Raw genomic sequence first — 13,899 nt, forward strand, 5'->3', positions numbered from 1 at the left:
TCTCAGTTTTCAAGGAAAAAGGAACTCCTGAGATGTAACTGCCATAAGTAGCATTCTAACATTCTGTCCTCAAAGAGAGACAGAACTGTCACTGCCACTGCTGCATGGCATGCGGAAATACATGAGATTTTCAGCCTGAACCTGCTATCCCTAGCCATGTCCATTGAACAGGTGTCTCGGCCTCTCTAACCTCATTGACTTCACTCCAAATAGGACGCTGCGAACCTGCTCCAGCAGCCCCTGCAAGGCATGGGACTGACCTGCACAGAGCACTAGGCCCAGCCTGCAGCACCCTGGGGGTGCTCAGAAAGCAGTGGCTGGTGTGTGTGTGTGTGTGTGTGTGTGTGTGTGTGTGTGTGTGTGTGTGTATGTTTATGTCCTTCGTTACTGAAGATAGGACTTAAATGGCTCACAAGGATTCATCAAAAATGCAAGATAATATACACTTAAATGTATATCATCTGGAGCAAAAGGAGAAAAAGAAAAAGAGTGGTTATTAAATGGAGACAGAAATGCAGCTGAGACTGCCTGCGCGTGCAGTGAGGGCGGGCTGTGAGTTTGGTTCCAAGCAGCTGATGGAAGGAGGTGAGAAGTCACCGTTCCTGGCAGGGGTTGGCGGACCCAAGACAGTGTCCTTATCCACGAAGCACAGGAAGGGTGGCTTGGCATTGCAGAGGTCATGACAGTGCTCTTCCATTTTAAGATGTGAATATTATGTACAAATGAAATGCCCCTCTGTGGGAGGCTCCTCACCCGTGTTTGCCCACTCAGCCTCCCTGCCCTCTGTGTGTTCCCCTGCTGGTGACCCCTGGAGCCACCGCTCACCCCGCCTTCCCACCACAAGTCCCCAGGTAGCATAGTCCCTCCTGTCAGAAATATCTGTGGATTGACTGTTGAATGTTAGTGAGTGCTTGCCGGGCACTGTGGCTCACGCCTGTAATCCCAGCACTTTGGGAGGCTAAGCCAGGCGGATCATTTGAGGTCAGGAGTTCGAGACCAACCTGGCCTACATGGTAAAATCCCGTCTCTACTGAAAATACAAAAATTAATCAGCCAGGTATGGTGACGCAAGTCTGTAATCCCATCGACTTGGGAAGCTGAGGCAGGAGAATCGCTTGAATCCAGGAGGCAGAAGTTGCAGTGAGCTGAGATCGCACCACTGCACTCCAACCTGGGCGACACAGCGAGACTGTCTCCAAAAAAAAAAAAAAAAAAGTTATGAATGCTGAGTAGTTGTGGTGATTTAGAAATGGAAGGAATGTGAATTTCAGATCAGCTTTGTGACCTTGAGCAAGTTATTTGCTACCCCTGCCCCCATTCTCATCTCCAATGAGAGAGGATGACATGCACCTTCTGCCACAGGGAAGATGGGCAGGGAGTTGGGAGTGATGGGAGCTTATCCGGACTGAAGGCTCTCTTGCATTTCTTCTCCTCGTTTTGCAGTCCCTTCCCCTCAATTGACTGATGCAGATGTTCTAAAGCAGACTGTCCACTGCAAGACTTTACAGGTGACCCTGGGATTGCAGCTGACCCATAGCAGGACCTGGGGGAAGCTGCTGAGAGCCAGGCCCAAGTGCTGGCTGCTTTGCTGTACACATACTGGTGGCAGTAAGGAGCATGTGAGTTTCCTACAACATCAGTGGCCCTGCTGGCATCAACTCGGTGTCCGGCCATGTCTGTCCTCAAGGAGCTAGCAGCGTCGTTTTCCAGACCCTGCTCTGCAAGCATGTTGGGTGATTTACAGGAACTCCTTGGGTGCAGGATTCTGAAACCACACCTTCTGTCTGTCTTTGGCGCCTTCTGGGAGTATTTTAGGATAGCAACCCTTGGAGCTCACAGCTACTGTTTTTCTTCCTTTGCTTTCCTTTTTCCTTTCTTTTCCTTTCTTTTTTGAGGCTAACTAGCAGAGTTTAGGAGGGAAAGCTTTGAAAACAGACCTGGATTCAGGTTCTAGCCCTGCTACTTATTGGCTGTACAACTGGAAAAGTTAGTATTTCAGAGTCTCAGCTTCCTGTCTACCTGGAAGGAGAGCTGTGAGATCTGAATTTAGGGAAGTAAAGCCGGTCCCAGAGGAGCCTCTGAACTCTGGATTCCCTGTCCTGTCCTTTAATATCCTCTTCAGGGCCCCGGGTCCTTCCTCTGGGCCTAATGTCCTTCTCGGGGACCCTGGGTCCTTCCCCTGGACCTAATGTCCTCCTCAGGGCCCCCAGGGTCCTTTTCCTGGGCCTGCTCTTGCCTGAGGGACTTCGAACCCTCCCTCCTGCTAGACAGTCTGCTCCTCCAAGCTGAGCAATTTCTCCCCTCTTCCCTGAGAGCTTGAGGGGCTCTGAGCAGTGACAGTGACTGTTCTTGGCTTCTCATCGCCCTGTCTCCACTGGGAAGGCCATTGGCATGGAAACAGGCCCAGCTCGAGGCTTCGTCTCTGTCCCGCTGCCTCTCCCAGCAGACATAATTCTCCCTGTTTGACATCACAGCCTGCCCCTGGCCGCCCACCGCCTGCTTCACGGAGCACAGGGATGCTGGGCGGACTGAACAGCTGCGGCGGCTGCCGAAGGAACGTGATTCTTCTTCTTGCCGGGCTTCGAGCTCAGAGGCAGTGAGGGAAGATGGAGGGAGAGAAAAGGGGACTTTTGAGTCAGTTAGACTGGGCTGAATTCTGGGGTCACCTTTTCCAGGAACTTTCTGGGGCGCCCTCACCGAGCCCCGGGCTGGGCTGAGCAGTCCGCCCTCTGTGAACCACATTCCTGCCCGCAGCCCTCTGCCCTGACGCTGTCACCTCTGCCCGGTGCTGTCACTTCTGCCCCGGCACCATCACCTTTCCCCCGGCACCGTCACCTCTGCCCTGGTGCCGTCACCACGTGGTTTTTGTCTGCTACCTGCCTGTCTTTCCCGTGATTCTGTGGGCTCCTTAGGGCCTGTGACGTCTGATTCATTCTGTGTCCCCAGGCAGCCCATTCTGCGGCCTGGCACACATTAGAACCCAGGAAGCCTGCCTTGCTGACCTGAGCACCAGCTTTCTGAGGACCCCCAACTAGTGCTGAGCAGAGCTGGGCCCAGAGTCAGCTCTTCAGGCCTCATGGTGAGCTGTTTGCCTCTCCCCACCCAGTGCTGCTGCCAAGGTGCTAGAAACGGTGCTCAGGGAGGCCTGGTGGCTCCCTCCTCACTAGGCCTGGCCCTTCCCACCTCATAGACCAGCACTAAGTCTCATTCCTGCAGCATCTGCCATCCTTCTAGAGAATGGTTCTGGAAGGTGCCTTCTCTCTGGAGCATGATGCGAGAAGGGGGCTGGCCGTGGACCTGGGAGGCACTGCAGCGTGTTGCTTGTGGGACAGGAGGGGTCTGAGCTGGTGCTCCCCCTCCCTTCTTGCACTGTCCCCACACCAGCCCCACAGCAGCTGCCTTGTCATGACATTTTAAGAGGAGGAAACTGAGGTGCAAGAAGGGACGTGACTTACTCTAGGTCTCGCAGATGTGAGACCTCATCAGAGTGGGCCTAGTTCGCCTCCTCTTTATGTTCTGCCTGCCGGGGCATGCCCTGCTTGTGGGGACACAGGGAGACCGGCAGCACAGTCCTCAAGCAGCTGGCACCCGGCCTCTGCATCCTCAGCCCCCTTCCCTGGTAGAGCTCAGGAGAGCTGAGAAGACAGCCTGAGGGAGGGCGGAGAAGTAGGCCAGTCACTCCCATTCGGAGGAGGCTGTCAGGGCCAGGCATGGAGCTTGCAGCTCCAGACCCTTCTAGCAGCTGTCTGCAAAGCGCCGTTCCAGCCCAGCCTCACACATACGGGGTCTTTAACCTTCCCCAAACCCATGTAAAGTAGCTTATGTTTTCCCCCATTCCGTAGTTGAGGAAACTGAGGTTCACCTTAGCTATAGCCCATACCCCTGGAAGGCAAAGCTCTTCCACGGATTCAAATTCTAGGCCCTGATTCCAACACCTTTACTCTTGGTTTGTGTGTTTTGGGGGTGCAGAAAATACACTAATTTATATAGGAGTCTCTAGTTAAAAATATCTGTTATTTAACTCATTAACATTTTCCTTTGATGATGAGTTTTCTATAAAGGTTTTTTATTTTTAAGTGATATATACATGTGACTTAAAAAGCCATTTCATTCCACAAGGCACATAACGAAGACCAACAGTCCTCACTCCTACCCTCCCCATCACCCAGCGCCAGTCCTCAGAGGCGCTTCTGCAAATGCTAAGCTGTTTCCTTAGGCATTTACCTTGAAAATATGACTGAATTAATGCCAAATAGAGTACACTGGTGTAGCGTGATCTTTCGGTGTTAGACATCATCTGTGGGCTGCTCACCTCTACCTGTCTACTACAGTTCTATCACAGTTCTTGGTTAAATCCCCACAGAGTTCTTCTGTTCATTTTTACTGTGACGATGCGATTGTTTTTCACAGCTAAGCCAAGCATGTATTATGATTATACTTCCCTTCCTTCAACAGGTTTTTTTTTTTTTTTGCTTTTTCTAGAATTATATTTTCTTACTGTTTATTTTTCTATGATGCTAACTTTTCTTGGACTTTCCATCAGAACCACAAAATTCCTCTCAATACCACCAAACCCATTAGCTACATCACGTGTGCATGTGTGATTCTGGGAGATGGCTCTCCAGCATTCTCCTGTCTTGCTTCCGTCTGGCCTGCCGTCCTCCAGGCCTGCTGCTGGGCTGTGGTCCTGGCACATTCCACCATCCCTAGCAAGCCCCTGGGCTCTCGTCTGTGCCAGATCCTGCTTCTGCTTCCCCTGCCCTTCTCTTTAGAGGTTTACTTCTTCAGTTTGCTGGAGCGCATCTTCTAGTGCTTTTCCAGGAAAAAGTGCATAGGAAAAAAAATGTTTTTGAAATATTGCATGTCCAAAAAAATATATCTTAAACCTCCCTCAAATTTAATTGATCACTCAGCAGAATTTAGGATTTAGATTCTTTTCCCCTGGGAATTGTGAAGGTGTTGCCCTCATCTTTTAGCTTCCAAAAATACATAGCTTTAAAAAATGAGCTCCCTCCATCCTATTGAGAATTCCCCTGCCATCCAGATTCCGAGCTCCTTATCCTTTGCAGGTGACCTGCTTGCTTCTCTTGGGAAGCCTTTAGTATCTTCTCTTCAGTCTCCAATGTTCTGTAATTTCACATAATGTCTCCTGATGTTCTTCGAAACTCATTTGTTCTAGGCCCTCAGTGGGCCATTTCAGTGAAAACAAACACAGGCACCAAAACAAGGACTTTGAAAAATGGCTTTTACACTAATTCTACCTCCCTGTTCCTGGGTTTTCTCTTCCAGAATGCCTGTTTATTGGTTCTTGGGCCTCCTTGGCTACTCCTTTAATTTTCTTTTCTGTGCTGTTTCCTATCTCTTAGAATGCTTATACTGCTTCCTGGAAAATGTCCACAATTTCATGTCCAATCTGCGTATTAAATTTTTTTATTTAATTTTTAATTTCCAAGAGCTCTTCCTTGTCCTCAGTTCCTTTTTTATAGAACCTTGTTCTTTTGTAATGGTTGGACTGCCTTTTCTTATCTCTGTGAGAATATTAATTGCTGCTTTCTTTGAAGATTTGTTTTGGTCTCTGCATTATTTCTGCCTTTCTCTTTGTCTTCCCCTTTATTTCTCTTTGTCTCTTTTACTTTAAAGGTTGTCCTCAAATGGCTGTGCCCTTTGGTGTGTGTTCCTATGAGGCCCTAAAGCAGATGGGAAGTGCTGGGCTCTGTGCTTGGGCAGGATGGCTGACTGGTTGGCTTCATGGACAGGAAGTGTGGTGGGCCCCACCCAGAGTTCATTAGGGACTCCCTCAGCTATCCCAAGTCTGTCCTCTGGCCTGGTCTGTCCTCTGGCCTGGCCAGAGGAGATCCTGGAGTATGCCATGGACCTCACTGCCAACGTTCAGGGAGCCACATCCAAGAAGGGGGCCGTCCCACTCTGTAATTCAGGGAGCCACATCCAAGGAGGGGGCTGCCCCTCTCCATAATTTGTGTCAGGACTTTGCCTTCATCCCTCCTTCATGGAATCTTGAGTCCAGAGGCTTCCTGGCCCGAGTCCTGCCAAGAATAGAACTTCTGCACCGTCTGACCGAGGTCCAGTTCATCCGTGGCCATTTGGAGGAGGAGAGTTTTACACAGTGGTGTGCTGGTAGAGGTTTAACAGCCAGCTCTCAGGGGATGGGGAGCCCTGGTCTGTAGCATTTGCTGGTGTCTGAGATGTAAACACTCCTGTAGTGTCCAGTTTCAGGCTCCCTACACGACGTCAGCCAACTCGTGTAATCCCTGAAACTTTGTCAGCTCTGGCTGGACCCTGGCTCGCAGGATCCGTCATGGTCATTCAGCTGCCACTCTGCACTCATTGCTTGTCCCTGCCCATGCCCTGCGGCTGCTCCTGCTTTGTGGACCCCCACCTCTCCGCCTCCAGCAGCAGTCATGTCTCCTTGGCGTTGCCTCCCAGGGTTTAGTTTCTGTTGCTCTGTTAGGTCAGTTACCCCTCACCCATCCTCTTTGCTTCTTACAAAAATTAGTTGCCCTCTTTCCACAGCTGTCATTGCCTCCTCTTCCTAGTGGCTTCATATCTTATTTATTCTGGCACTGTCTGTCTCTCTGTCGGTTTCAGGAGGGAACAGGGTGAATGTGTGTGCCAGGTCTGCCCGTCTGAGCAGAATCTCCCCCCACCTGTATGTTTCCAGTTACCCAGTGATTTAGTATCAGGCAGATGTGCAGAGATGCCAGATGTGCCTCTAGCAACCTCTGCTCTCAGCACACACAGGAGTCAAGGAAGAGGGTCCGGGGTGGCGGGAGGAAGGGGGTCACTCAGTATCCTGCCGCTCGGGAGCATGCCTCGCCAACCTCAGGGGCTGGCACGTGGAGTGTCTGGTGGCTCAGCGGGGTGGTGGCCACCGTTTATATGGCAGGCACAGTCACAGCTACCGGGGTTGAGGTGGGGGTTGGCTGTTGTGGCTGGGAGAGGATGGTGCCTGCAGGGCTGTGCTGGCTGTCATCTGGGGACTCCTTAAGAGAGAATGGGGGCTTCTGCAGGAACAGCAGGAAGATCAGGGCTGGGCTGTCAGGAGGCCAGGCTCCGGAGGACCCCAGATGCCAGCAGGCAAAATGAGATTTGTATCCCGGGGCCACGGAAAGGCCCTGCTGTGGGACAGAGACTGAAGTCGGAGGCGATTGCCCAGGTCCCCTGCTTCAGTAAGATTTACACCCGGCTGTCGCATCCACAATCAGTGATTTCATAGCCTGCCTCCTGTCTGGTGCAGGAAATTGCCTGGTAGCTCTTGGGAACTTTCCTGCTATTCCTCAGTTTGCGATCTCCTCCCTCTCCAGCATTGTCAGTCTCTAGGCATGCCTAGAAGAGGATGCTTCACTCCCATTCCCCGTGCCCACTTAGTCAGTGTTGCTGATGCACTCAGGGCGAACTGCTGCATCTACCTTTGGACAAGACTGTACTGTGAAGTCAGTTTCAGAAATGGCTTCTGTATAATTCAAGGTGACTTTTTCTCTGTTTTTTGGACAAATGCTAAGTGGGACAAGTTAAGTGGATTATCTGGATTTGGCATTTGTTTCCTAGTCCTTAGAAGGGTTATCAAATCAGATGTTTTTGATAATGAAATATTACAATCAGTAGACTCTGGTGTTTATCCATGTTGGAACCTTTGTCAGATGCAAGTCAGAAATCACAAAGGGGTTTGGAGTCAGGCACATCCACTCCTAGGCAAAGAGCGTTGAAAACATACATCCACACAAAACTTGTACATGCCTGTTTGTGGCAGCATTTGTCATAATAGCAAAACGTGGAAACAGCCAGCTTAAGTGTTTTTGTTTACATATCCATCAGCTGATGGATAAAATGTGGTATATCTATACAATGGAATACTACTCAGCCAGAAAAAGGAACAAAGTACTAATATACATGAAAACATAGGGGAATATTTTAAAATTATGCTAAGTGAAAGAAGCCAGACACAAAAGCCCACATATTATGCAAATCTGTTTATATGATACATCCAGAATTGGTAAATCTGTAGAGATGGAAAGTAGATTGGTGGTTGTCAGAGGGGGTGGGGAGGGGAAGGAATGACTGCCAGTGGGTATGGCATTGCTTTTTAGGGGGACATGGGAATATTCTGACATTAAATAGTGCTGAGGAGAGATAGAAATATTCTGAAATGTAATAATGCTGATGGTTGTGATATATTTTAAAAACTCTGAATTGTATACTTTATTTTTTTTAAATGGAGTCTTGCTCTGTTGCTCAGGCTTGAGTGCAGTGGCACTATCTCGGCTCACTGCAACCTCCACCTCCTGGATTCAAGTGATTCTTCTGCCTCAGCCCCTTGAGTAGCTGGGATCACAGGTGTGTGCTACCATGCCCGGCTAATTTTTTTGCACTTTTTAGTAGGGACGTGGTTTCTCCATGTTGGTCAGGCTGGTCTCAAACTCCTGACCTCGAGCAATCTGCCTGCCTCGGCCTCCCAAAGTGCTGGGATTATAGGCGTGAGCCACTGCACCCAGCCTGAATTGTATACTTTAAATGGGTAAATTGTATGCTATGTGAAGTATGTCTCAATAAAGATGTTAAAAAAATAATAGTTCATAAAAGGTGAGGCCGCACCCAGTTGCACGCCTCTGTGATCCTCGGGCTTGGTGACTTTAGCGAGGATTTTCCCGCCTCTTGCCCTCCTCTTGGGCCATCAAGATACCCACCTGCAGGGATGCATGTTCCATTTGTGCCTGCCCCCACATCTGAATGCCCTTCCTGTCTGTGGAGAAATTCCCGTGTTATGAGTCCAGCCCATCCAAGGCACAGCCAGAGCTCATCCCTGCCTCCAGGACCCACCCATCTGATGCCCGTGCTTTGTTCATTTAGTAGAGCTTCATTTTTCATATTATTTTATTTATCTTATTTGTGTTGAGCTCCTCCTGTGGGCTCTACACTGTGGCTTTCCTTTGAGGCTCTTCACCTCTGTGCTCACAGTCAAAGAAAGCATTTCTCGGGCATTAAACAGAGAGGAGCTGTAACACAGAACCCCTACTTGGTGCCATTCGCCCAACTTTTGTGAGCACCCGCTTCAATCTCTGCACACTTTCGTCTGCAGTGCTTCCGCCGATGGTCGTGTTGGGACATCCGTCAGCTCCTGTGCTGTTCATCGTGTTTTCCTTGCGGATTTTTGTTGGTGGTTAAGCAAGGACACAGTTATGAAGCGCCCAGTGTGGGGCCCTCTGTTTTATTAATGGAAGGGAATCGGTAAAGCAAGTTTACATTCCTCCCCACTTTAGCTTTACCAAAGCTGCCACCTGTGCTGGCCAGGGGAAGGGCTGCCAGCTGTCCACTTTGCCCCTCGGAGTTTAGAGGCTCTTCTGAATGCATGGGTCGTGAAGAATGTGATTCTGGGGATGGGTCTCTGATCCCTGTAACTGGCTGGTGTGAACTGCACTGCTATGGCCTTGGCAATAATGGTTCTCTTCAAAGGACTCCTGACCTGCTGGCTATGCTTTCCAGTCTCTCCTCATCCCACAGACAGCCCCAGCTCTCTGCACTGGAAATCCTTGGCTTCCCAAGTTTTCTGTCCCTTCCCTGGTAAGCCACAGTCCTTCTGAGTGGGTGGGGGCTGTGCAGGGCATTTTTTGGTGACAGCCTTCCTCCTGCCTCTGAGGCCCTTGGTCGGCTGAAAGTGTCTCGAGGGCATCGGCACGCAGCTCTCCGGAGGCTGCTAAGTGCTTGGGCCTTCCTGGCCTGCGGCCCATCAAAGCACTGGCTCTTTCCTCAACACTCCCGCACCTTCTACAAGCTTCTCCCCCGTGCGTGTGCACACCGGAGGAGTGAGCGAGCCTCTCTCCCCATCACGAGAAGCGGGATCCTAAGGGAAACGGCTCAGCTTTGATGGGAAGGGCCTCGTGTGAATCGGGCAGCTGCTGCTTAAGAATCAGGGTTCTTAGCTGCTAGCAACAGAAACGGACTCTGGCCAACTTCAGCAGAACAGCAGGTGCCTGGGAAGGCTATCAGGGAGTTCACGGAGCCACTCAGAGTCAGAATGGGGGTTCAGGAGGCTCGGCTACTGCCAGACCCCAGCTAAGGTCACACCCCGACGCTGTCTGGTTCAGGTACACCCTTGGGGAGCTGCTCTGGGACCTGAGGCTACTTCTGTTCCACTCTTAATCCTGTTGCTGCAGCTGCTACATACTGTTTTCACGAGTCCTTGGTGTCATTCCCGCTGAGCCCCAAGTGGAAACATCCAGGTGGCCAAGATCATGTGCCTGCGTTTTAGCCCACCAGGGACAATGAGAGAGGGGACAGGGAAGCTCTCCCCGCAGCCAGTAAACCAGCCAGGACCTGCATCCCACCACTGCTGCACGCAGGAGGGAAATGTACCCCTCCCGCCGGGACCCACCCATGGGAAGGGGTGGAGACTGTACGACCACACAAAGAAAATGCAGATCCACTGCTCCCTCTGATTGTAGGTGATCATTTAATCTCTGGGAGCCTTGGCTTCCTCACTGGGAACAGGAGCCATAGCTGCCATGTGGGATGATGGTAAGAGTTAAGCCCTTGGAGTTTATGTTTAGTGCCTGGCACGGTACTTGGCAGGTAGGAAGCTCTCAATTAACGCCCTGTTCTCCTCGAGCTACACTTTGCAGCCCTTGACTGTTACACTGAGAGCTTAGGTCTTCCTTCTCCAGCATGCTCCGCACACACCCCTGCCTCTGAAGGCATCATTATGTGATTATATGGATACGTTGTGATTACAGCTTAGCCTTAACCAGGCTTTTATACATTGAGACACTTATAGGCTTGCATTTTAGTCTAATCTGGAGTGGGCTTTCTGGTACTTTAAAGTGTGTTATGAGCCCTCCTTCTTGGTTCTGTGTATTTTCGTCTATACTTAATAACTGTTCTCTGAGGCCGTGTTCTCTGGGTCTGTGGTTGATGTTTTTAATACATGTCAGGAATTACCAGCCCTCCCACTCATGCTACGGGCTCCTTTTATAACTCCTCTTGTGGACTCTGCATTTTGAAAGGTTTTATATGTGTGGACTCTGCACTTTGAAAGGTTTTATATGTCGAAATATATACTACTCAGAAATCATTAATTCACCACCCCTGGACAGTAGGGGAGCCTGGCCAGCCCCGACTCCCAGAGGAACGCACCAAGCACAGTGCCAAGCCCACACTGGATGCTCAATAAATATTTTCTTGGCAAATGAGAGAACAAAGATCCTGGGGCCCCGGAATGTTCAGCGTCTTACCCCAAGTGCACAGCTGACGAACGGCAGGGCTGCCAGGTCTGCGGGCCCCCACCTGCGGACCATGGGGTTCTCCCACTTCCTACCCTGGTGGGGGCCCTGCACTGGGAGGAGGTTGGATTGGGTAGGCTCTGGATGCCTGTGCATGGCCTGGAGTTTTCAGACTTCCAGGCGGGAGCCAGCCCAGGCACACCCCACGCCACGCCTGATTCCACAAAGCCACTGAAACTACCGAAAGGACACGCGGGGGGAACGCCTACTCTGCATCCAGGGGGTCTCCGCAGGGTTTGGTGTGGATCTGACAGTGGAAGGAGGCCGGCAGAGAGCTGTAGTCTGACCTTCACTGCAACCCCAATGGGATGCATGATGAAGAGACACCTCCCTCGGGTTCTATCATGCCCCTGGACCCCAACATGAGGACCCCTCGACCCCAACATGAGGACCCCTCTCCAGGGGAGGGGGCTTAGTGAGTTCGTGCGTGAAACATGCTGTGAATGTGGCTGGGATTTTCATTTCAGTCACTTTGGCAGCAGTTGAGGACCTGGCCCTGAACTCCAGCTTGCTGCTCCCACCATGATGGCTGGTGGGGACCTTTGCTTGGTTGAATTTTATACTCCTTCCCATGCAGGGGACCTCATGAGGATTCGGTAACATGTCTGAAGCACTGCATGGAAGAGGCTGTGGGGAGAGAGCTGCCTCAGTGGTGGATGGTGGCTGCCTCGGTGGTGGGTCGCGGCGGTGGTGCTTGGTGGTGGTGGTGGGTGGTGGCAGTAGTGCTTGGTGGTGCTTGGTGGTGCTTGGTGGTGGTGGCGGTGGTGCTTGGTGGTGGTGGTGGTGGTGGTTGGCGGCAGTGGTGCTTGGTGGCGGTGGTGTGTGGTGGTGGCGATGGATGGCAGCGGTGGTGGTGGTGGTGGTTGGCGGCAGTGGTGCTTGGTGGCAGTGGTGCATGATGGTGGCGATGGATGGCAGCGGTGGTGGTGGGTGGTGGTGGTGGGTGGTGGCGATGGATGGCGGCGGTAGTGGTGGGTGGTGGTGGTGGGTGGTGACGGCGATGGGTAGTGGTGGTGGTGCTGGTGAGAGCAGTTGTTGTTGTGTTGTTTGCAGACTCGAGGGATTCATTGGAGAAAGGTGATTGGGGAGCACCTTTCTTCATCTATGGTAAACTCCATTGAAAGTTCAAATGACACATTTGGACATCATTTATTGCAGACTGCTGCCAAAGTGACTGAAATAAAAATCCCAGCCACAGCCCGGTCCTCCTGGGGAAGTGGTAAAGTGGAGCAGCAGATTCTGAGAAAAGAAACTAGACAGCGTGATGCATCCATCTCAAGAAATAGCCCTGCCTTCCAGTGACTCTGGGGAACAGCCACACATCGCCTTTGAGAAAAATGGGTTTGAAGTTCTCTGGAAAACCTTCTGCCAGTAAACTGGGAAGGAAATGAACATTTGTTGATGGGCTGATATGTACTAGTGATAGGCAGAACATGAGACATGAGGTGTCGGCATCCAGCTGTGTTTGGGGTCTGTGTGTGCACACCCTCCAACTGTGGGCTTATGGTCTGACTGCCTGCACGGAGAGCAGTGCTGGGCCTGAGGATTCCCGGCAGTTGCACTGTCCAGAGGGTGGGCTCCCACGTGAGGTGGCTGTGTCCCCTGGCACTGTGTGTGGTGCAGCAGAGGCACGAGCACCTGTATCCCTTCTCTTAGGCAGTGGCAGAGTCAGTTTCTGCCCACGGGACCGGAGGGCAGGGCAGGCTGCAGGACTCGCCGCTCTAGAGTTTCCTCCGGACATTGCCTTCCTGAGAGGCTGTGAGCCTGATGAGAGCCTATGACACACACGTGCTCAACAGCACACAGACACACACCTTCACATACACGGTCACACATGGATGCACACACACATACACAACACGCACACAGCACACTCATGACGGCACACAGACACCTTCATATACACCCACATTCACACAGGGATGCACACACAACACACACTGACATACGCAACAGGCACACAGTGCACTCACACGACAGCACACAGACACACACCTTCACATACGGATGCACACACTTCACATTCCACACCCTGGTGATGCCTACACTGCGAAGCTTCAATTCTCAAACCAGAGCCTAGAGGCACTGACGGTCTTTTTTTCCAAACAGAATGTTCCACGTCGAAAGCATTCCCATCGTCGTCAGCAATGAATACTAGTTGATCTCTTGCCCGTTAAAGAGAGTATTACTCAACTTTGCACTCCTGGACTAACGTAAGCACCTTGCAGGATTTGAAAGCTTGCGATCACTATGATATTTCATCCTCACAGCGATCCTGTGAATTGTTTAGTAGCAACTTCATTTCGAAGTTGAAGGAACTGAGTCAGAGGGCCACGGGATGCCTGAGTCCTCACTGGGTGGTGCTGGGAGCCAGGGTGGGAAGCCCACTCCTCTCACTGCGCTTCTCCTCCACTGCCCCAGGGACCCCTCCTGTAGCCAGGATCTCAGATCACTGAGGGACCCCTTTCTCCCAAATGCAGCTCCTCTCCTTGTCCTCTCCACCCCTTGTGAAAAGCCAGTCCCTGTGAGGCCAGCAAAGCGGAGGTGTGAGCAGGAACCCGTGCCCTCATCTTCTCGCTGGTCTCTCCTGCCCCATGGTCAGGTGGGC

The 13,899-nt window shown here is 51.4% G+C and overlaps 1 protein-coding gene across 4 annotated transcripts in view; it reads left to right on the forward strand.

Moving 5' to 3' along the window:
* The window catches only part of LOC105488384 (trafficking protein particle complex subunit 9), a 724,351-nt gene that overhangs the window by 644,448 nt on the left and 66,004 nt on the right, over positions 1–13,899 (forward strand). Inside the window, exon 22 of one of the 4 annotated variants that reach the window (XM_071067769.1) lies at positions 12,450–12,921. The exons of the other annotated variants lie outside the window; for them this stretch is intronic. Coding sequence (XP_070923870.1) covers positions 12,450–12,469 — 20 coding nt within the window. The 3' untranslated portion in view covers positions 12,470–12,921. Of the gene's footprint in view, positions 1–12,449; positions 12,922–13,899 lie in introns of those variants that run through there. 4 annotated transcript variants of the gene reach the window in all.

Source organism: Macaca nemestrina, chromosome 8 (genome assembly GCF_043159975.1).
Source record: "Macaca nemestrina isolate mMacNem1 chromosome 8, mMacNem.hap1, whole genome shotgun sequence".
Lineage (NCBI taxonomy): Eukaryota > Metazoa > Chordata > Mammalia > Primates > Cercopithecidae > Macaca > Macaca nemestrina.